We start from the raw sequence: 25,157 nt of genomic DNA on the forward strand, positions 1-25,157 counted from the left end.
TTGCCTTATCCCAACTTTGAAGCGTAGCTAATGTCGTGGGCAGGAGTCCTCCCTGGTAACTTCACGCGTCGTTGGGCAGGAAAGGGAAATACTCCAACAGCAATGGAGAGGCTTCCTGCTCTATTTCTTGCCACTTAGGAGTTTCAGTGGAACTTCCCCAGGCTAACATAGAAGCCACCTGTGCCGCCCTATAGTAGCGCTGAACCGAAGGTAGACCTATATCCCCGTGTACCGCCTTTCTCGTCAAGAGTGGAATACTAGGCTTCTTGTTTCCCCATACAAAGCGTCCTATCTCCTTCTGCATATCTATAAGATCCCTCTCAGGAATCCGTATCGGTAAAGAATGGAAGGCATACAGCAGCTTCGGAATAAGAGACATCTTTACCGCAGTCACCCTGCCCAGCCAGGACATTTCCTGTGAATCCCAACAACGTAGCCACTCCTTGGCCTCTCTTAATAGTACTGGTATATTTGCTTTAAATAGGCCTGCATAGGTTGGGGTCAGTTTAATCCCCAAGTAGGGAATGTTCGTAGAAGACCAGGGAATGGGAAAGGCTGCCTGTATCTCCGCCATACCCTCCGGGGACTCAGTTAACGCCATACCTACCGATTTATTCGCATTCACCCCAAAGCCAGAGATTTTTTCAAAATTGGACAATATGTCCATCAGGGGCGGGATGGACTTAGTTGCATCCTTCAGGAAACATAGCAGGTCATCAGTGTGTAATGCTATTTTATGGAATTGTCCTGCAAACTTGAAGCCCATAATCTCCCTACTCAATCGGACATGTTGTGCTAAGGGTTCTAATGCTAATGCAAAAACCAAAGGGGACAGGGGGCAACCCTGCCTAGTGCCCCTATACAAACGGATTGCTGAGGTCAAGTTCGCATTCACTTTGACTTTAGTGGAGGGAAACTGGTAATTGGAGAGAATCAACCTCAAAAATCTGGGCCAAACCCGAACCTCTCTAGCACCAACTGTAAATAACTCCAAGACATACTGTCAAAAGCCTGATGGGCACCTAACGATAGCAGCGACAATTTACCCGGCAGTCTAGGGGCCAGAGCTATCAGGTCTATCGTCCGACGTATATTATCATGTGTCGAACGGTTCCGTATAAACCCTGTTTGATCTTTCTCCACTAGTGTCGGAAGAACCTCCCCCAGGCGCCCTGCTATCACCCTACTCAGTAATTTCGCATCCGTATTTAGTAAAGTAATTGGATGGTAAGATGCGCATTCAATCGGATTTCTTCCAGGTTTCAAAACCAATGTCGTAGTAGACTCTGCCATAGACGCCGAAACCGACCCCGTGGCCCAGATGTCATTAAAAAGTTTTACTAAATAAGGGGAGAGCTCAGCCCTAAAGGTCTTGTAGAATATATTTGTGAACCCGTCAGGCCCTGGGGCCTTACTCAGAGGAAGGGATCGAATCACTTTTTCTATCTCCTCCCTTGTAATTGGCTCCTCTAAAAGCTCACGGGTTGCTTGAGGCAACTGTGCCAAATGCGCATCTCGTATGAACCCGTCCGCCATACGTATATCTGTTTGGTGGGGGGCAGAGTGAACCCTAAAGTACTCCTCCACTACACGAAGCTTCTCTCTCTCTGATATGACCCTCTTTCCTTCCCCATCCAACAATGCCTCCATCATATTGCGACTCGCACGTATTTTCAGCTTGGCTGCTAGTAGCCGATTGGCCTTGTTACCTTTAGAATAATAGTATTGCTTAACTCTCATCATACTATATGCAGCCCGGGTCATGTGATGAGCCTTGAGGGCCCTCTGGGCTATCCTAACCTCACGTTTCAGTGTCTGGGTGGGTCTACACCTATGTGCTTCTTCCCTCTTCCGGAGCTCCAGCTCCAGCTGGGCTTGTATTTGTTTCCTGGCCCTCCCTTTTTCCGCCGAGTAAGCAATTACCTGCCGCCGAAGCACAGCCTTTGCTGCATCCCATATCTTTGTATACGGCAGTGCCTCCGTCTCGTTCTCATTAAAATAATGGTTAATAGCCTCTGAAATACATGGGCTGAACTGGGGATCCTCCAGGAGGAATTCATTCAATTGCCAGGTCCGTAGTGGGCTTGGCCAAGCCTGAAAAGAGGACAACGTGAGTATAACCGGGGCGTGATCTGACAAGGCCTTGGGCAGTATATCTATGTCAATTGTTTGGGCTATTAGCTTATCAGACACTAAGAACATATCCAGCCTGGAGAATCCCCTGTGCACCGCAGAATAATATGTATATTCTCGCTCTTCTGGATGACAGAATCACCATACCTCTATAAGTGAATGTTCCCGCAGGTACGTGGTAAGTGCCAACAAATTCTTTTTATCAGCGCTAGTTGGGGGGAGAGATTTATCCATCCAAGGATCAACTACAGCATTAAAATCACCCCCAATTATTATTTCACCCTCCGCATGTTCAAACAGGAGCTTCGAAACAGATTCAAAAAACGTGTCCTGCTGTGCGTTGGGTGCATATAGAGAGACCAATGTCACCTTCCTCCCCTGTAGACTGGCTACAACCAAGACATATCTGCCTCCCACATCCTTCAGCGTTTTATGGACCACAAATGAGATTCCTCTGCGAATCAGGATGGCCACCCCAGCTCTCTTACTCCCTGAAGAAGCGCAAAATTTTGTGGGATATCATTTACTATTAAGCCTAAATTCATCAGACGGGAGCAAGTGAGTCTCCTGAAGAAACAGGATCAAGGAGTCTAAGGTGGCCATGCGGTGCATCAATGCCCTTCTTTTAATCGGAGAATTCAACCCCTGCACATTCAGGGAGCGACAGCAACAATTTGGGGTGGTCATAGCCTTATCATTATCTCCTTCGAGCGATCGTCCCCCCTCCTCCTCCAGTCGAGTTGACTAGACATAAATGCCCATTCTCCATCCCCCTCCCCAGTCTCCCAACCCAACAGGCCCAGGAGATTCCATAATAACAAGAAACTGATTCCTCCCCATCGCCAGCTCCAACATTTGTATTGCCCCCTGCTGTCAATCGGGCATTCTTCAGAAGCTCACATGACATCTCAAACCCCGCAGACCAGTGCAAACTCCGCCACAACCTTCGAAGATCAGGCTCCCCAAAAGACATAAAAAGAGAAGAAAAAAAATAACTAAAATACAAATTATCAAATGCTTGCCAAACTCGTAATGTAACTGATTTAAACAGTAACCCTTCCTGGGTAACAATGACGGGCATAATCCGTGTGATGGGCCACAACCTCAAGCCCTCAGAATCATCCTCACATATCCCCAAATTGCAATAGTCGTGCATCCAATGAGCGTACATATAAATCCCCTCAAGCCTTGTTGCGTCTTTACATGTTCTAGAACGCCCCTGGCAGGATCCGGGACAGGCAGACCCCCTATCAGTTGACTACGTTTCTGTCTTATTTAGTTCTTTTAGTTATTTCAGGGTTCCCTCCCTGCCCTGCTTCCTCATTCACCATATAACCGTGCCCATAGCAAGGCGAATGTACATCAATATTAGCCCAGTTTATTCGAGTGACTACTCCACCTGGGGAGCTCCGCGACCACGTCCCTTCACTTCATATCGGTCATCCTGCTGGCATCTTTCATATATTAATGCAGTAACGTGCCACTGAGAAAAGCACCAGCCCATCATCACTCACTCAGCCTACTATGTTCCCATAATCTATTTAAACTCTATGCTGAGGCGTATGAAGTCTTCATGTTAGCTTCCATCATCTATTCCAGGGGGAGTGCTGCCCCTCTGCTCCGCGTCCTCCAGTATCCTGTGTGCTTTAACTAGAACCCAGCCCCTGGGTATTCGTCTCTTATCCTTCAGCGTGGGGCTAACCATCAGCCCTCTCTCCGTATCAGCCCCTGTGTCGCCTGACTCGCCTGCAGCGCTTCGCAGCCATTCCTCTGCCTCTCCCTCGGAGCCGATGCTGCAGGGGCAGTTTTGGTATTCAAATAGTAGCCTGCACGGGTATCCCCATCTGTAGCGGTCCTTTTTCGCTTGCAACCAGGCAGTGATTTTCTGGAGGCGTCTGCGATTTGCTAAGGTGTACGGCAAGAGGTCCTGAAACAATGATATGGCAGAGCCACGAAATTCCACCGTTTCCACCTTTCTAGCCACCACCATTATCTCCTCTTTTTGCCAAAAGAAGTGAACCCTAGTCAGGACATCCGGGAGGAGATTACGCTTTTGCTGGATAGAGGAATACACTTGATGAGTCCTGTCCAGGATCAGTTCTTCAGAGTCGCGAAGTTTTAACAAGGACTTAAAGAGCTCCCGCACATACCCAGCGAGTTCCTGGTCCTGGACCTATCGCGGCACCCCTCGGATCCTAATGTTATTTCTCCTTGAGCGGTTTTCCAAATCCCCCTGTTTTGCCGCCATTTCCTCCAGTTTGCTCTCCACATTCTGCATTCTTTTGGCGAGGTCCTCATTGTCCCTCTCGTGCTCACATGCCAGGTTCTCCAATTCATCAACTCTGGTCTCAAGGCCGCTCAAGTTGGAACTTATTTCCGCAATAGACAGTGCCAGCAAGTCTTTTGAAGACTGGATCTACAATGTTATTGCCGTCGTAATGTCCTGCTTAAGTGCTCTCAGCATTCCCTCTAGTTCATGTCTGGATAGGGCCGGGTCGAGGATTAAATCAGACCCCTGTGAAGCATGAACCTCTGCCACAATCGTTTCCATCTTCTGTGGGGTAGGCGTTGCTGTAGTCAGGAAATTTGTGATTTTGCTCCCTCTGTTCTTATTTCCTGTTTTGGGCATCGCCAGAGAGGTTGCTCCAGTCAGTAGAGTGCCCCTCAAAGTTCCCTTGAAAGCCATGCCCACAAGCGAGTGCCCCTACGGCATTAGTGTCACATCCAGCACCCTAACACCTGCTTACACCAGGGGCTCGTTTGCCTTATCGGCTAACTTGTCAAATCCGTATCTTCAAGGGCACAGCTTCCAGATTAGGCATCAGAATGTTGCTTTCAAGCCACAATACAAACGAGCGGCTCCCCCGTCGTCCACCGCCACACCGCTCCTCCGCTTTGGAAATGGGCGTTCTCCAGCTCCGTGGAGTAAGCGGCCCCGAGCAGCCCAACACAAGCCGCCCGCAGCCACCTCCCCCCAAGCCGGCAGCCGCAGGGAAGGGGCGATGCGCTCCAGCCCGCGCCTCAACACTCCACCGCTGCGCCTCCCCAGGCCGCCCGCTCCATCGTCCCTTTTCTCTCTGGGGCTCTCCACTCTCCTATGGTCCAGCCAGCAGGCCTCTTCCGTTCCCGCCTTCTCAGCCTTCGCTCCCCCGGCTGCAGGCTTCTCCAATACGCCCGCCTACCTTCCCAGAGACCTGCTTTCTCATTCCGGCTCCGCATTCACTGGGTTCGCAGAGTGTCCCGGGTCTCAGCAGGTCTGCCTCTCCTCCCGCGGCACCCTCCGCTCCTTCACTACCTTCGCCTCAAGCTGTGCGATCAGCCGGCGGGGCGCAGCCCTCTCTCCGATAGTTGCTCTCTGGATCAACACACCCCGGCTCACACCAGCCCTCCTCTCCCACCGCCCTGCACAATCTTCAGATCCTGCTTACTTCTCCAGGGCTCACTGCAGAATTCAGATACCGCAGCTCCCGCGCGCCCGCCATCTTGCGCGCCAACTGCTTCCCCTCGCTCGACTCCGGGCCTCAAGAGAAATGACTCCCAGGCGACTGTAAGCTTCACATCCAGTCGCCGCACCACAAGGCACTCCCAGCAACTTCCATGTCAAAAATTTAGGGGACTAAGGGCTCCTAATAGCTTTAAAATCGGGGCCCTTCTCGAAGCTTACAGCAGGCACGTCCTCATGGTGCCCTGCCTGGCCACGCCCCAACCATGCTATTTTCAAAGGATAAGCACAGAACACAAAGAAGAAAACATCTGTGAGAGCCAAACTGTTCATATGAGATAGAGTGAGCAAGTCTCTAGAGGCCAAGAGGTGCAACAGCAACCTGCATCATTGAATCAAATATCAGTAAATGGAAGAATGAAATGTACACATTCGTGGTCTCTTCACATGGGACTCAGAAGTCAAAAACAAAGGCTATTCATTAGAGGCTTAAGCTAAGATAGTGGTGTGCTCACACTCCCTTGAATGTTCCAGGACAGTGAGCAAGCAACAAGGTCAACTACAAACTGAAGACTTAGGCTTATGGCCTACCAATGAGAAAGGATGGACTAATTGGGAGAATGGGGAGTAGCCAGAAGGGATTCAAACACCTAGGTTTAATTTCACTTAAGTGCTGCAAAGGAGCCAAAAGTCCAAGGTTGGGATAGTATGCCAACCAATCAATGGAGTTGGGGAACAATCTAACACACAATGTTGGAGAAGCCAATCCACTGTTATGTCCACCATAATCAGTACTATACGCGTTAAGAGGTACTTTCATGGCGTGTCTTACAGATAAGGGGTAGCCAATGATGCACTAGTCCTTATATGTTCTATAAGTAGATATGTTCACTTCACCAATCCCTTCCCTAGATAGGTTTTATATTTTGCCACGTAGAATGAAGTCATAAATGATGCATTTTGCAGCATAAGACCTCCATGCAATCAAATGTGTTTGTGAGAGTGAGTGCATCAGTCTGATGTCTACCAGTTGACCCTACTTTATTCAATCGATAATAAAGTAGTACTTCGCCATATTCTTTGAGTCCGTCCGATTATTTGGTCTGAGATCATTATTATAATTGCATCTAGCACAAAAGACGCTTCAAGGTGTGAGAGCACATTATCATTTTCATTGTAAACTGGGTTGCACTGGAACAGTTTTAGCATGAACATGCATTATGTGTAATGTAAAAGTTAATGATTTCTTTATAGGAAATTGAATACATTATTCCATGTTTTAGCTATCCCTTTGGTGTGTGCTGGGAGTGTCTTGTTCAAAGGAATCTTGCTGGAAAATTGCATTGCTGTTTCATGAATGCAGAGTAACACTTTCTGTTGTTTCCCTGTCTGCTTCTGAAGAAAAAAAAACTGCTTTGGATACAGTCATTACCAGTACTTATTGACTGCATTTTAAACATTCTGATTGGTTCAGAGGAGGTCAACAACCTCTGTGTGCTAGTATATGTTTGACTCCCTGACTGCCCATAGGCACTGATCGAGCCCAGGCTGGTACAGTCAGGATTGCTCTTGCCTTCTCCCTCTTGATGTGTGCATAGGACATGTCGGATGTGTGGATGCAGTGAGTCCAAATACATATATTTAAGGGGCTAATGTCACTGGTCACCTAATTTAGACCATACAGCCTTGATTAGCCACATTAAGTCTTTGTAGAAAACTGTAATGGCTCGAGGAGCAGATGTTAGGAACGCAGATACAATACAAAAAAATATAAAGTAACATGCAAGGCTAGAGTAAACTAGTTAAAGAATAAAGAAACTATGAAAATGGCTCAAAGGGTTGGTTCCTATGCAACTGTAACTCCCTCGTTCATAGTTATTAGGAGTGTAGATTTGTACATCCCCCTAGGAGTGTAGGGGATTTGTATACATTTGGACTGATGACAGGGCCCCATTGCATAACGGTGGGCTATGCAGCATCTGTAAGTGAAGGGTTTACTGTGTTCCACAAGGGTTGTGCTACAGATCAGGATGATCTGGTCATTGATGTCATAGCCCAAGCAACAGCCTAGCTAGTACTGGAAGGTTGGTGGAGTGATCTGGAGGGTTGTGTCCTGGTCTGAGAGAATCTGGGGAAAAGATTAAAATAAACAGCTTTGCTACTTGTGACACCAACAATGTAATTGATGCAATCAAATGTCCTTGTGGATTATTCTATGTTGGGCAGTCCAAAAGACCAAGCAAGCAAAGATGGAATGAACATCGATCCTGCATTAGGACCAAGAACGTGAATTCAGCAGCAACAAGACACTGGCTAGAAAAGAGACACTGCATCTCACAAGGGGTTGGTATTATGGGTTTATCAGGTATTCAGGAAATTCTCAGTTGTGCACACCCAAACACACCTACACACAAACACACCTACACATTCAAACTGACATCTTCGGAGGACCCCTCCACCGAAACAAAGAAATGGATGGATCCAGAATATCTGGTTGCGCACCCCTCGTTGCGACCATACTCCATAGCCTGATATGCTGCCTATTATTGCCGAAATCAGAATAACAAACAAGTAGCATTTTATGGGCAGCTTTAGCAGTCCACGACAAAGGTATGTGTGTTGTAGCATGGGTACAGGACACTGCTTTATCAATAGCCGCCACGAGGAAGGAATACAGACTGTAGTATAAATGTGGGACGTAGATTGTAGTAAAAAAGGTGCCCATAACCCAGAACAGACAGAGTACTTAGATTAGCAGCCTCACAGAATGCAAAAGTGCCCAAGAATGAATAAAGGAGTCCTACTTCAAGGAGGGAGAAACTACAACACCCATAAGGATGGAGGAAAGGGGATGGGACGTATGAGTAGCTACACATACCATAGCATAGATAGTGGATGCAGATTAGAAGCTACCAGGACGGTGCATGCATCCAAACAGACGGAAGATAGAAGAGGGACATGGTTTTCAAGTGGTGCTACCATTAGTGAGCAAATAACAAGTGGCTGTGGTGTGCAATATATCAATGCTAACTATTATAGTTGAAAAAGCAACACCCTAGCCAGTAAAACCATGAGTGAGGCTTTTTTTGAAGATCATACGCTGAGAATGCTCTTCACCACTTTATTGTCCAGTGCTTAACATAAGCAAGATGCAATTATTTGTTAATGTTTGACTTTCATGAACTAAAATAATCCCATTTGTTATAAGCTAAATTGGAAAGTAGAGAAATCACATAACCCAGCATGACAATTTTTAAAAACAAAACGTTATAGAGGCATTTTGTGCAAAATGGAAATGATTCTAGCATCATTGACTTCATCGTCAAGAGAAGTATACAAGTGCCAGCATACCATTTATTGGATCCTAAAAGATTTCATCTAGGTTTCTCTTTTGTGTTTTAAAGTTCTAAATACACCCAAAGCACAGGATTGTGGCCTGTTATTCATGATGTGCAGGGGAAACTTAATTGTACAAAAAAGCTGATTTTGGTGTCAAATAAGCAGACCTTAAAATATGCTTGCCATAGGCCTTTGATTTCTCGTCCTCTCTCTTCTGTCTAGAACCCTTTCCGCTCAAACAGCCTACATCAAAAGAGCAAGCGCGTAATGGGCTAAACAATGTCACCAGCTTGTGAGGAGGAAGACGGCACAGTACTGTCTGTGATGTAAGATTATTTGCCCAGGATCACTGTATAATCTGCTGGCCCTTTTTAACTTCCCATAAAGACGCCTCTGCCTGTAGCTTCAGTTACTCGAAGATGTGTAGGTTGTGTTCCAATCATAACACTCAAGATTAATGTTGGGGTCCGAAACATTTTCTGATCTTATTTCTTATGATCTACTCTCTTTGATCATTGTTTTTTGGTGGGGGGGGCTCAGACCCTAAACCCAGCTTCCCCTTGCTAAAAACCCATCTCACCACTGTCCCCACAAGATTTAACCCTTTACCCCACCCCCACATATATTTTATTTAAAACATTTGCTATTTTTCTGTTCATTTTAATTCTTTATATTTCATTCATTATTCATTTTTCGTTATATTCACTGTATACCATTGGTCGGGGGTGGGAAGGGCAGGAGGTTCCCATCTGCCATTCCTTCCTCTTTGTTTCTCATCACATAAAGGAACTGCATGCATATACTTTTATGTGGTCTATTGTGTACTTTGCACCAAAGTTCTGCTAATTACTTGTAAAGAAACAATGATAGAATCACTTACCTGCTACTGGAGACAGCAGTTATTTCAGGGAAGGAAAGTTCTAGAAGGACCTGCTCCTGCTCATCAACAAAATAGACCCCTGTCCAGTTGACAGCGACAATTACCTCGTTCTTGGGCAGGCTGGGTCCTGGCAGAAACAAGACAAACATATTGATCAGTTAGTGGAAAGACACAGTAATAGATAAAAAATAGCTGGGTAAAGATTTTAAAATGGTATGTCCATGTTTTCCATCCATAACATGGTGGGTGCAATTCATGTTTCTATTATATTTAGAAAATAAACAGTAACATGTGAAAGTTCCACGCAAAAAACACTGATCAAACTTTAGAGCCTATTTTCCTCACTTTAGACAATCAGAAAGTTTAGAATACAGGGTCTAATCACCATTAGCACCCTGAAGGGGGCGCCAGCTAATCAGGAGGCTCGGAAAGTGGGCTGTACTGTATGGTACAAGCCCCCGTTTTCAGCTGTCTGGGCAGCGAGCACCCCCTTCCCTGCTCCTCCTTCCCCATAGCACCCATGTAGTTTTATACACAGGTGCTAATGGTATTTTCTGAACCAAAAAAGAAACATCTTTCCTGGGCAGCCCGGCGGCGGCAGTGCTGCTGCCCCTTTAGTTCATTTTCCATGCTGATGATGTCATCAACATGGAAAATGGACTGATGCTTTCAACAGCACTGACCGGTTAGGTCGGCGATGTGCAGAAAAGGAACGTTTCTTTTTTTTATTTAAAAAAAAAAAAAACATTAGCACCCATATAGGGAACTACACAGGTGCTAATGGCGATATTCATAACGGCCCACCATCCTCATTAAGGGTGCTCAGGCCCTTCACTTGGGCGGCAAACCGTTACCTACAGGTTTGGCCGCCACCTTGAGGCACCTCGCCTCATTAAAGCATGTTTTCTTCTCTTTAGACAATAAGACAGTGTGGAATCCATGCTCTAACCACCACTAAAAGCTTGTATTCTACACTTCTTTGTTCTTCTTTCAATTTTCAGTTCTCCAGAAAAGCATGAAGCTTGCAATGGAGGCTCTAACGATCTGTAAAAACTACATGTCAAGCTTCCCTTTGTTATGCTATGTTAAAGGATATTTATACCGTGCACTATCACCACCTGAGTGGTCCCATGGTGCTCTGGCGGATCTGAAAAGAAAGAGGGTAAGATAAGTTAGTGGGACTGAGCGGGAAGAAAGCTGTGATGTGCTGTTGGCAGCTTCCGTTCGGTTTACACTGTTCGCTAAGCACAGGTGTGAATTTGCAGTTAGTAGCTGTCATGTGCTGTTGTGCAAGGCTTTGCATGGTTTTTTCATTGTCACAGTGTAGTGAAGTGCGTGCGGTTTGCTGTGTTAAAGAGGTATCGTTGTGTTTTGTTTAGAGTTTGAGAGGTGTAAGCAGAGTGATGAGTTTTTTAGTTGTGTTGGTTAGTGGTGATATTTTATCGTACCCCTTCAGTTTTGGCCACCTGTGGCACATATCCCTGCCAGTGTTATGCATACTGGTGTGCTAGCGGGGTCTTCTTCCTTCCTATATTCTGTGCAGAGTTGTGGGTTGTTAGCAGGGCTATTTAGTGGTGATATCTCCTCCGCCCCCCCTCCCTGTGTTCAGACTAATGAATGTCCCCTGGCATATCCTGGTGTGTAGCCACCATCGCCTCCATGGCCCACTTGAGGGTTGGGGGGCCTCTTCCCTGTGCCCTAGAGCTCTCTGGGCCCTGTGGTTTATCTGTTTGGTCGCCACTCTTTCCCCTTCAATTCTAATGCCCTCTGTCTGTGGGTCCATTTAAGAGGTTCCTATCTCTCTCCTTAGCTTCAGTAGGACCCTCTATTGGAACATGTGCACCTGGGTCTCCCTCCCATTCGGGGGTCTCCCTACTTCCCTGCACTTCGTCATGGTCTGGCCTAGTCCCCTGCCTTGCCATTTGTGTGTTCTGTGAGAAACCTGAGGGTATTCTCCCAAGTAGAGGGTATTCACCCTTATTCAGGTGGCCAGGAAAGGGCTGGCACTCTCAGATCCCAACCCTGGGGGTGCGCAAGCAAGGGAAGATCACCTGGGTAAGGGAGCCCGGGGTTATGCACGGGGGAATGCCCGAGGTGAGACGCGGTACTATACCGGAGAAAGGGATGAGGAAGACGAGGTCCTTGAGGATTTTATAGGCTGTACCAACTCGACCTCCCTTCCACCCAATGAACCTCCTTTACCAGAATCCAACACCCCCTGTGCATCTGGTAAATCCATTAGAAACCCTGTTGCACTCGAAACCACATCTCCCAGAATGCCGGTTTCTCGGTTTCCTGCTCGAACACTCATAGTTATTCTTCTACCTGTCCCTCTCCTTATTTTCCGAACTCCCAGTCTGCTTTGACGAAACACTACCGTTCCCACAATCCTCCCTGTTCGTTTCACGATAATAATCCCAATCCTTCCCGTTTGTTTCACAAACCCAGCCAATCTCACCCTTCTGAGTTTACCAAAGCCCCTAATATGAGGGCTAGAATTCTATAGAACACCTTTTCCTCATCCTACCCAGTGGGATACTTGGTAACTCTAGCACCCCCCTTTTCCGACAAGGACACTTTCTCACACTGTGATAGACAACATTCTAAAACTAAAGCCGTTTACCCGATATGTCCCAAAAGAAGGGTCAGGCAGAGGCAGGCAAATGACAACAAACACGCACAATTGACGGCCCTGTACCTTCCCCACAGGGATAAAAGGCAGAGCACGAGAGCACACTAGAAGCAAGGCCGAACACACGAGGAGACAGCTATTCCGGACCGGCAGTTCAAGCGGGGAAGAAAAGCGGCAAAACCTGAAAGGACGACGAGGAGGGAATTGCCCTTGCCCTTTTCAACTCAGACCCGCAAAACCTCCGAAAAGAGAATCACAAGACCAGGGAGTACAGCTGAAGTGTGGTGTGGCAGATGTCAACAGTTCACAGGGGCCTCCCATAACACAGGCGGGGAGGCACGCTGGCTACCGTGGTACCGTCCTTTTGTCCAGAGGCAAGACAAGCCAACGGGATCAGCACAGCCCGTGAGTCGGGGAAAGCTGATAGCAAACCGACCTGTGTTGAGCCCAAGGTTGAATTTGGCAACATTTTTCTGCCAGCCAATCTAGCATCTTTAGCGCTGGAGTACTGTGGTCCCGTTGCGAGAGTTTGAGGAGAAGTTTAACCGCTGCGTTCTGTATATGTTGCAGTTTTTTCAGTAGATAATCCAGCATTCTGAGGTATAGGCTGTTGGCGTAATCTATCCAGGACATGAGAGAGATGATGGCCAGTGCTTTGTGTGTGAAGAAGAGGAATGATGGAATCTTTTTGATTGTGTGCAGGTGGAAGAAGCATTTCTTGATGATTGCATTTAGTTGTGGTTCTAGGGTTAGCTCGTTGTCCATTTGGATTCAAAGGTTTTTAACTATTTAGGATGGCGTGGTTGCTGTTCCAAGTTCTGTGGCCCGTGGGATGCATTGGTTGCTTCCTTGGTTTTTGGAAATAATCACGATTTCGGTCTTGCCTGGGTTAACTTTGAGGCTGTTTGTATTCATCCATTCGTAGAGTTCTTCGAGACAGTCTATTAGCGTGTTCTCCTCTTGTACAACTTTGATTTTGCAGATGATTTGGGTATCATCTGCGTAGTTGTAGCAGGTGAGGCCATGCTGTTTGATGAAGTTGATTAGTGGGGTTATGTAGATGTTGGAAAGAAGTGGGGATAGGGAAGATCCTTGTGTTACCACACAGGTGGTGTCCTAGGCGTGGATTTGAATGATTTAATCCATAGTTTCCGTTCTTTCTGATAGGAAAGATTTGACCCAGAGCAGGGCCATGTCGATGATCCCTATTTTTTCCAGTCTCTTGATGAGGATGTTGTGGCTCACTGTGTCAAACGCTGCAGAGAGGACGAGTAGTATCAGTGCTGAGTTTGTGTTGGAATCTACGTTTATCTTTAGGTCATCCCAGATAGAGAGAAGTGCCGTCTCTGTCCCTCTAACGGATCTGAAGCCGACTTGTGCATTGTCCAATAGTTGGTGATTTTCTATGTGTTCCAGTGTTTATTCGTAGACGTAGGTCTCTACTAGTTTTGGCGGATAGGGAATGTTTGATATCGGTCAGTAGTTAGAGAGGTCTTCCACATTGCTCGTTGTATCCTTGAAGAGTGGCTAGATGTATGCAGAGGTAGTCTTCCCATTGAGAGCGATTGGTTGAAGAGGTTTTTGTGATATTCCAATGGTGTGCTCTGTGTAGTGTAATTGGGGAGCCTGCTTTGTTGCTATGAATCACCAGCCTTAGGAATCTCTCTCCTGGTATTTGGGTCAAGCTTTGCAGCTTGTTCTGTGGTTCCAGGGTAGGTGGGACATGGTCTGTTTGATTGGCCTCCTTTGTATGATCTGATGTATGTCAGTGATTTTATCTATTTTTAAAGTGGTCTGCAAGATCATCGCAAAGTTTTTGGGAAGGTATCGGTGTGTTATTGCATTCAGGTGGATTTCTCATCTCATTTATGATATTGAACAGTTCTTTCTGGGTGTCGGTGGTTTTTGTGATTCGGTTGTTGTAGTATTTCTTTTTGTCTTTGAGAATTTTCTTTTTCTGTGCTCAGATTTGTTTTTGATAGTTTATTCTTTTTGCCTGGTCATAGTTTTTCCTCCATTCTAGTTCAAGTTTCTTGTTTGGTTTTTTCATTGTATTGAGGCGGGGTGTAAACCATCTTGCCACTGCTTTCTTTTTTGATCGGATAAAGGGTTTTTCCTGGGAGATGCTGTCTATTGTTTCGGTGATCCATTTCTGGATTAGGTCTGCTTTTTCGTCTAGGTCAGTTTCTTCCACGGTTGCGGTTGATGGTTTCGAGGATTTAAGTTGTTCTTTTACTTTACTGCTTTTGATGGTATTCCAGTTTCTTTTGTGATGTGTAAAACTGGGCCAAAAGACATGGGCAAGCTCTGTCACAGGAAGCAAAATTTGAGCCTTCCCTTTTATCCTGCTGCACAAGCTCTAACAGTGTTAGAGCCGTCACCATCAGGCTCTATTTTGTTCAAGGTGAGTTCCCCCCTTGTTAGAGGCCCCTCACTTTGGCTTGGCTTGCGGCCACTAACCTGGGCAGCGGTCACCTATCCACAATAGAGCCCTCTAGTATGGCCTGTAACACTTCAATAATATCTCTGCCTTGCTTATAATTCCATATTTTTTAAACATTTCATTGAGAACATTTCTCTTCTAGTTTGGGCTGGGTGCTCTGGTCAAAATGGCCTGTTATGTCTGTCCACCATGATGTAAATGATTTTCTTTTTTTCTGATTTAAAAAAAATATATATATCAAAATAGCATTCATGCTTTTATGACAAATCCACGTGCATATACACTTGTTTAATCACTGCCGGGTCATGTGGTATTCGGGACCTGTTTGGAACAGATCCAGTGCTCGATTGAACAAGACACAGATGGATTATACTTGATTTCTCCATTGCAAGGTAGTGTCAAAATACCACTTTGAAATAGTCCTGTAGAAGATAAAATAGGTTTTCAGAGCAAAAACAGAAAGTGGTTCAAACAAAGCAGGGACTTTGTAAATGTTCATATAGCAGGTAACGTTTGAACAAATTACTGAAATACTTGAGATGACTGTCCTAACATCCAGACAGAGGGGGGGGGGGAGACTGGACTCATAGATATGGCTTCTACAATCTGGCATAAGCCCACCTTGTGAAGAATTCAATCATGATTTGTGTCCCATGAAAGACATTGCATAATCAAGGAGAAAGGTTTAGCAACCAGTGAACTGACTTTGTAGCAAAGGGGTTCACAAATTAATTTGAAAATGATAATTAGAAGACCAACATATGGTAATCTTTGGGAGCCTTTTGAATTTGCTGCTTGCAGTGTGGCTTATAAGCTGCACTCGTGCTAGTTCGGTATGCTGCACCACTGCAAGGAGAATGGCTTCTAGCAAGAACTGAAAACCAGGCTTCAAAGGTCCAGAGTTAGTGCCAGGTGGAGGCATGCGGATACCAAGCGAGGAGAATTTGTTTTTTCTGTACAGCATGCCTGTGGAGGCCGGCAGCTACATTAGGCACTGACTACAATGCAGTGCACCGCTGAAGGTTTGTGGCATGGTACTTGAAGAAATGAACTGTGTAGACCCACTAATAATGCGGCCAATCACCTGCTCATTTCCACATCAATTTCTGGAACCCTGTGAGCGGAAAATGCCTATCCTTGGTGGGCAAATAGAATGAAAGAGAACTGATGACGGAATTTCAGGCATCCTGACCAAATGCAGTCAGATGGGGCCCAAGGGAGGACTGGCTTGTTAAAGTGGGCAGAACAAGCTGATTTGGTTAGTCCTTAAGTCTAAATACTGAATTCTAATGTTTATTGATATCATAGCCTTCACATTACTCCTATTTTAATGGCCCACATCCCATACCCGCTAATGCCTATTACAAGAGCCCAGGTAGGATCAACAGGATCATCAGGAGGATTATTCCCCAGACCACTGAATCCCTCAGCCTATCATCTTTCAGAGATGTGTCATCTTGCAGATACGTGAACATCTACCAATCCCTCAGCATCATCACTAGCTCACTACCATACTACCCGACTACTAGCTTGAAGCACTGAAGGCTGAAACCACCAAGATGAAGGTGCAATAGAAAATAACCAACCTGCTGTAAATGGATATTTATTCACTTGCTCCGCTAGATTCTCTTCATTCTCTACATGCCTTTTTAAATGAATTAATTAGATCAGTGGATTTCAAACATTTTATACTGAGACTTCCCCCTTGCATGAAAATATTGTTTCTGTGCTCCACTCACAGGCTACACTTGCTTCTATTTTCTATCAAATCCTGGTCATTGCATGAAGCTATAGTGGTAAGGTTTTAATGAAAATGCTCTCTTGCCACTCTTGCCATAATCAACAGCTTGCACTGTCTAGTAGATGGCAAGGCATTTCAGCATAAATGCTGGTGCTTGGCCCTCCTCCTCAAATGCTTGTTTTCTATTAAAAGCAGACCCATAATGCCTTGCGCCCCCTCCCCGGACATCCTTTGGGCCCCCGTGCAGGGGACAGCCCCACAGTTAGATGGAGCAGAGGAGGAAGAAGTGGGATGTTTCTTATCTCACCCAGTCATTGGAGACAAGTTCTGATGGGCTCCATGTCAGTTTTGTACTTTTGATTTCTAGTAAGGTTCCCCTGCATCATTATAAGGGGATGTCTTTAATCTTGTAGTATGTGTATCAAAAATGGTCTGGGAAAAAGGGTTGAGTATTATAGGTTAAAGTTCCAATTTGTGAAACTTTCCCACACTATTCTGCATCTATGGTCTTTCCATCATCTTTTTAATATTTGTTGTGCAATAGCTAAAGAGCCCTTTAATGTATGTGATGGTAGAAACCTTTTTAAGAAGGTGTCTGAATGCTGGCAGGGGTATTTAAAGTTACAAACATCTCCAGACACGGGTCTTGAAGATAGCTTGAAGATGTATGTTAAATACTAGGAGCTCTGGAAAATGTTTCCTACCGCTGGTTGCAGGTCATATTTAATGTTGTCAGATCAGCCCATCTTGTTCCTGCAGTGAAGACGCTTCCAGAGAATAAACATTCCAAAGAGCGACAAGGTCCGGCTAGGTATGGTGAGAGCATAAATTGCCAAGATCTGCGGCTGATGCAGGGGATGTCTGATTATCTTTTGATATCCATTGCTTTACTTCATGACATGCTCTCAGTCAGCACTCACAGATTGGCAGAGATGGTTTTTACACTTAGGGTACTGCAGATAGATACCTTCTAGTATATTGCTTGACCACTGCAAGATAGCGGAAGATGATCACTGCCTTCACCTGCCTAAGCATCAGCAGTGTTGGGAGTTCCTGGTGAGGGCAAGCCTGGACTTTGGAAGTATATTCTAGAATTGCCTAATACCATAACAGTACAAATGCAACCTATGCTGTGCTATGATTGCTGGTCAATGAATGTCCTTCTCGGATTCCTAGTCATTGCATGAAGCTCTGGTGGTCAAGGGTTTAAAGAATGTTAACTCTTGCCATAATCAACAACTTGCACTGTCTAGGAGATGGCATGGCACTTCAACATAAATGCTGGCGCATGCCCCCTCCCGCCCCCGCCTCAACAGACAAGACCAGGACTTAACAAAGCTGCAAATAATACAAAATGCTCCCATCAACCTGGTCAAGATGCAAAATAATTGCATCTGCTTTGCTCTTAGACATACTCTTGGAAATACTTTTTTGCAAGGGATGCAGGCCAAGTCATCCATAACGATTCAATGTTTGTAGACCACAGCCACACACCCATAAAGGAAGCATTAGCTAGTATTGGGCTAGACTTCAACCCACTAGGCACATGCAATAGAGGTCCTTAAATGGGTTCAACTAAGTGGGAAGACTTAAATAAGCCTTTCTAAACATGTACTCCACAAACATTGAGAATTCCAAAGAATTAATCCTAGCTAAGGAAGACAAGTTTTGTTCAGAATGAATTAAGTGATTATTGTCCTTCCCACTTAGGTACATTGTGGGGTTTCCTGCCCTTGCTGAACAAGTCCCAGACAGTGGAATATAAAATACGCATTTTTAATTTGTTAGTGGGAAATGAGCCCCAAGTTACACCCTCTGCTTTGGCATTTAATTAATAAAATATTCTATTAAAATCCACCAGTTAAATCAAAATTAACATATATACCACTGCTGAGTATTTTAAACTATCTAACCATACGGATTAAATTGTGCCTAGGTTCACTGACTGATTCTGCGCCTAAACCAACCTGGGTTAGTTACTAAACCCAAAGGCTTTAACAAATGTGGCCATTTTACTGTATGTAAATATTCAAAAGAAAAAGTGACAACTCAATGCCGTTGGCAATAGAAATGTTCCAATAGCTGGTTATATAAGCTATCAAACAAAGTTCCTATAATTTATGCTACTGCCTGAAAGTATAAAAAGCAAACTGAAGGATTTTCTATTGTAACATTCACATATGCTGTGGCTACTCAATGGAGCGTGAAACATGACTGTCAAAACCTAATAAAGACTGAATTTTGTGAACCTGGAATGGTCTTTTAAAAGATAAGAGGTGGGAATTGAATCCTCAATTTAAGACAGAGAGAAGCTATTTGGATAAACTCTTCAAAGGCAATGAAGTTTGGACTCAATATCAATCACAAGATGGGGGACTTTGATTGGATGCTACATTGGGCTTTGGGGAACCATGCTTTCTTGGTATGAAAAACGCAGATTACTTTTGTATATACCTTTTTAAGAAAACATATTTCATTAATTTGCATACCCATTTACTGATTAACGTAATGTCCAGGTTTAAGCTACAGGGGTGTTTTTTTTTAAAGTGCATCAAACACCAATTGAACAGTGTTTATGATATAATTTCATCGTATAGAAAAGCAAATATTCAACTGGATTTTGTGAAGCATTTTTCTCATTTGATTCCCCCACCTATTTCTTTAAGAACAAGTTTCCTAAAACTATTGGAAACATATATTGATCAAAAATTGTCTTTATACTTTCGATTGAAGTTATGTCTTTGACTTTCATTGAAAAGTGTGTTGACTCTTACAGGAAAGAAGTGGGCTTTGATCGTCATCATAAGGGACTATCCCCTTATTTTTAATTAAAATAAAGGAAGGACTGATTGTGGATAGCTAGTTCATATGGCAGACCACAAAAAAATAAGAGTGGTGGGCTTTCATACACCCTTACAACGGAAATGTTGTATAATGTTAACTTGAAATGGTTCGTCTATGTCTAATCATGAAAAAAAGGAAGGAGTTACTGTTGTTACCATCTAAACATGGCATCCTACTCAAGGCAAAAATGGGAGGATTGATTCCCATTTGTGTAAGTTTTCTTTGTTGAATGAAAGTAGACAAAAGACTAAGCAATGCATGAGAAGTCCAGGAAATATAGATTGTATGAGGTAATAATTTATGTTTGTTAGATCGAGAATCACAAGCTGCCTACAAGCTTACAAGCTGAGCTACTTTACCAAAACATTATTGGAATATGAATAGCTATATTTCTACTAATATGAAGATTTTGGTTATTTGCTTTCTCAGAATGTGGAGTGGGAAGCCAAAATAGATGCTGGCTTAACACACAAATAATTTGATGTAATCTGATAAAGTGCAGAATATTTAATTGCACAAAGAAGCACATAATACTGAATTTGTATAGGATTGGTCTAATTGGGACTGATACTATCATGAAGGCTTACTGTGATAATTTGTGGCTGGATTCATTTGACCTAGCATCTACAAATTAATCCTCAATCACAAAATGTAGCTCGTACTGTGTTGAACACTAATGTTATAGGGATTTCACTGGTTCCATTGGAAGCGAGAGGTCACTGTCCTTGTGGCCTATGCATGCATATGCATTAAATGTGCTTTAAACTATGTGGCCAGCAGGAGTTTATGTTCACCCACTGCCACACACTTTAATAATGAAATGTTTAATTCATCAACATTCTTTATAAATGCAAATATATGTGATGTGTAAAACGGTGACTAGGCCTGAATTCCCAATGTTCACCTTTCATCATGGGTGCAGAGGAAATGCTATAATTTTAACAATGAAAAAGCTTTGGGCTGCAGTATCCACAGCCAAGGTTACAAATGAGACTGAAAAGGTAGGCTCATAGAAAACTGTTGTTATCTTGTATTATGTTGTTCCACTGTACAGCGCCTTGGTGTAAAGCGCTCTATAAATAAATAAATAAATAAATCAATCAATAACAGGGGAAGTAGTAATCAACCCATTTTCTGATAAGAGATACAATCACAAAATCCAGTTCTTATATAGAAGTCTTAGCATAAAAGCCTACTCTTTAACTTTGTACCCAAAAGAGCAGATGGATGGTTACATGCTACAAGATGTCACTCTCCAAATGGGTTGGACCAAGACTTCCATAATCCCACACCATTGACTATGCCGACTAAGGCTAATGTGAGTTGAAGTTCAAAAGAACTGAAGAGTCACGGGTCGCAGGCCCTTTGTTACAGCTTCCGCCCTTACTATGAATTTTCTACAACCCCGGATGGCTTGTTTAATCATTGTAATGAAAGAATAGAGACAAAATGGCTTTGTGTTCCACACCCACAAGAATGCTGCTGTCAAACCAAAGCCGGCTTTAAGGTTCAAGGAGCAATCTCTCTTCTCCTGAGTCCTCCCTTTGAAAGCAAATTAGATATCAAAAGATATTTTGGAAACCTGTTTGCATCATCTTGCATCCATGTCAGTTCACTCATCACAACTCCAAAGATTAGAATATGCCCTTTCTGTAACATGAAAGTAAGGGGGTACAGCAAAGCTTTTACAGCAAAGCTTTGTTAGCCACCATTACTCAGAGCTAATTGATGCTGGATAAGAGAATATACTAGAAAATCAAATGGGGGTTATCTGGGTGTCAGAGAGCCTGAAAACAGAGCAAAAGAGCTGGATAAAAAAGCGGGAAAGTTTGCTCTATTTACCAGCTCTCTACTATCTGGACACTTGGTTACTTGTCCTGGGAAACTTTATTATCAAGAATTGTTTTAATTGGAACCATTCTGTTACTAGCAATGGAAGATGTAAGCTCAGAGAAACGTGCATTTAATAAAATGGTGGAAAAGAATGCTTTCACAGTATTTGTATTAGCGTAACTGATTTTAAAGTGTTACAATGCTTATGTCACATATCACCTCTAAAAACATACTGTGAGGGGTGTGAAATGAAAGCCGGACACAAAGGTGTCATGTTTTATGTTAACAGCATTTATTTAAATATAAATGGGTTGGAAAAATGCCTCCCTGGCCCCATTCTAAAGAGCATCTTCATTACTTAGAATCCCAAAACGAAGGATCTGTCTGTGTCTGGACGTCAGTAACTGAAAGGCCGCCCTTGTGTCCAAAACGTCCTATCCTCACCCTCACACTACAAACGAAACAACAAAGGGGTGCAAGGAAATGTCTTTAACCTTGATGTTGGCAAATGTGTTCAAAACCAAAAGTATACGAATGACTTCAACAAAAATGTTCTCCAAGGTGAAGATATATTTTAACCAAAGGAAGGCACAAACATGACTTTCTATGTCAAACAATTGCTGTACCCTCAGAAAGCGGCATCTCAACACAGCCACTGAGCAAATATGGGCTGCATTCTGTGTTCTATGTACTCATTAACAAACAGTGTTACCAAAAAATATCATTTTTAATACATAGTTCTCTGTCAAGCACAAGTAATACAAACATTAAAAAAACATATACACATCACATAGTAATAAACATGATAAAATTATTCCACCTGACAACATCAAAAGTCACCAAATACTTGATTACAAAACAACAATGGCAACTTACTTCTTCTTATTCCCCATTGTGTTGAACAAGCCCAACTTATATAAGTTTCTGTCCTATGCGTTACAGGTAACTGGACATTCTTCAGGGGCAGAAGTAGTCCTGTGCCTCAGGTAGATATCTCTCATTCACACACCAGATTCCTATATCTGAACCAGTGGTCAGGTGGTCAGAAGAAATACATGTCTCCAACCTTGATAGCAAAACCAATTCTTGCACTTCACTTGTCTAGCAGATAGGAGGATTCACTCAGAGTACCCTGAGATGTAAATGCTATTCTTCTCCTTAACACGACTCCTTAACGGTGGGGTCTTCAACATGTAAGCTGCTCGAACTCCAGATAGGCCATCTATTTCCTTTCTCCTAATGATGTTAGCAATCCATACCAGAAGTGGCTACACCAAGTGAGACGGGTCTGAAAAACAAAGGAGTGACCTCCTCCTCCTCCAATAGGGTGATCCAAGTCAGGGGTATCACTTTTCTAGACCTAATATAGGGCCGGTGCTTTCCATGAAGGAAGATAAGGTTCAGCGGTCAAATCCTGGAAGTGGCTCTGGTTCCAAGGTGAAGACCCTTGTCTCCAGAGGGTAGTCCCCCTTCCCCTGGATTCTTAGATAGGATGGCAAAAACAATGTCTCTTTGATTAACAGATCCTCTGTGTCTTCACTGGACTCCCAAAGTTCTTGTTTAAACAATAAGCTCTTGTAACAGTCTTTCTCTAGCATGTATTCCAACGTGTAGATCACCTGGTATACTCCCCTGCCAGGGCACATTATACAATCTCAGTTGCCTGGAGTACACACCTGCCAGGACTTCTCCTAGGATTTTTTCAGATCACCTGGTATACCCCCATGCCAGGAATCGTTATACAATTTCAGCTGCCTGCTGTACTCACCTTCCAGGAATCTTTGGTTCCATGTGTTCATATCCCCGCAAAAATATCACGATACAAAAATATCACCATATTTTTGTGGCAATATTGAGGCATGGACCCTGGGGGGGACACCCCCGCAAACCCTCCATTATTTTTAAATGTGCAGGGGACACCCCAGCAACCCCTGCTCCCACATATTATCCCCCCAAAATATCACCTATGGCGTTCCCGACGACCATATATATGGTGATATTTTTGGTGGGGATATTACCTGATACCGAATCTTTACAGAATTTCAACTGCCTGGTGTACTCGCCTGCCAGGACTTCTCTTATGATTTCACAGTTCTTAGGCTATACCACAAAAGCATATAACGTGAGGTGCTTGGTATAGCTGTCTATTGTCTCTTCATTGTCGCGACTGCATTCAAACATTCTCATTATTATTTGCTCAAACCTTTCCCCCCACACTGGCATCTCATGCATCTGTACTTGATTGGGATTGGCCTGTGTGCTTTGTCTTGTCTGCATTCAAACAATCTTATTAGGTGTTGAATTTGTACCTTGCCTTGACTGCATTCAAACAAACTTCGGATATTTTCTGCATCTGCAACTTTTTACCATTAAAATATTTGTTGGTGCGTTTGTCGGAATGTCCTGGGATCCCCAGCTGCTTTAGGCAAACTCACCCGTACCTTCCATCCCCTCTGACTCTGCTTGCACCTTTACGGTGTGGTTCCTTCACCCGCTTTCCACTTTGGAGTGTGCAGACGTTCTTCCAGCATCCTGCATGGCTCTTCAGTCACACGCCGGATTTCCTTTTTGGCCCAGACCGAAGAACGCTGACTCTTCGAGCAGCCTAACATCCAGGAGCTTCTGCGTGGCTCCCAGCATCTCCATGGCCCTTCTTGCTCACACGCAGTGTTTCTCCTCTTGTCCTGGTGGCCTTCTACGTTTCACCACACCGGTCTTTATGCCCGGTCTGGGGTTCAATGTCTTTCCTGCACTGCTTGATCTACTTGTGTGGTTGCCATCTTTAAAAGTCCTTCGCACTGTAGAATTTCTAAAACAACTAACCTGCATATTGTACTTCGAGCTCCCGTCACTTTGCACAAACTCCCTTCTCCTCCTCCTCGTATCAGTACCTGAGTGGTTAGGGGAGTTTGAGTCCATGGATCACTTTAGACTTTTAACTCTTAGATGGTTTTTCTTCTGAGATTTCACATGAAGGGACATCAGAAACAAGTAGATAGATGTTTCTCACATGCAGCCATTTTATTAAATAATAACAGTGAGATAACCGCCTCACTTTCCCGAACCTAACGAGGATTTCCCTACCTGTCCAACTAAAACGACCGGAAAACACTAATAGCAAAAGGTATCTGTCCCTCACACTTATTCATATAACAACATCATACAGGTATAATATGGCCATTAAATTCAACAAAATAACATTTATACTCAAACATAAACTTTTCAAACAGGTATCCTTGTAACCAGGGTCAGTTCCCCATCCCCAGGAACAATTCAGGATGTTCAAAAACAAAGTTTGAATCAAGAAAGCCGTTTCCAATAGCCAAGTTCTGCTTTCAACACAACATTAAGTTCTTTTAACTCCATAACTATTTCAATTGGCATTTGGATGGTCTTGTTACTAAACAGAGTTCATCAGTCTTCAAAATGATTGCCAATGTTCCACAAGTTCTTGCTTGATAAACCAAAAAGAATTGTGTCTTCACACTTCCAGTCAGTATTCAGTACAACTTCACTTTGTTGAAGAATACCTTCTTTCACATTTCTTCTTCATAAACAAAGGTTTGTCAGGATGGGTTTATCACAGTTCATTATAACACAGTATCAGACTTGATACGTTCTTTCCACCACACTGCATGCAGTACTTGAATTGTCTTCTTCCTGGTCCACTAACCTGCCAGGTATAACCACTAACAGTCCCTTTCTTGGTAAACTTGCCTGCCAGGATGAAACTCCTACCACTACTACAAGTACTCTGTGGCGAGGTTCACTTCAAGCTTTAGAAAAGTCTTTGACTTTCAACAACAACATTGGGGTTCACAACTTCTTACTTCTTCCATAAGTGTACAAATCACATTGATGCTGTTTGTT

At 43.9% G+C, this 25,157-nt stretch overlaps 1 protein-coding gene across 6 annotated transcripts in view; it reads right to left on the reverse strand.

The window, feature by feature from the left end:
- The window catches only part of MYO7A (myosin VIIA), a 1,239,317-nt gene that overhangs the window by 187,113 nt on the left and 1,027,047 nt on the right, over positions 1-25,157 (reverse strand). For all 6 annotated transcript variants that reach the window (XM_069640000.1, XM_069639997.1, XM_069640001.1 and 3 more), the window contains one exon: positions 9,795-9,921. In XM_069640000.1, coding sequence (XP_069496101.1) covers positions 9,795-9,921 — 127 coding nt within the window. The remainder of the gene's footprint in view (positions 1-9,794; positions 9,922-25,157) is intronic.

Source organism: Ambystoma mexicanum, chromosome 7q (assembly GCF_040938575.1).
Source record: "Ambystoma mexicanum isolate Mex_15411 chromosome 7q, UKY_AmexF1_1, whole genome shotgun sequence".
NCBI classification, from domain to species: Eukaryota; Metazoa; Chordata; class Amphibia; order Caudata; family Ambystomatidae; genus Ambystoma; species Ambystoma mexicanum.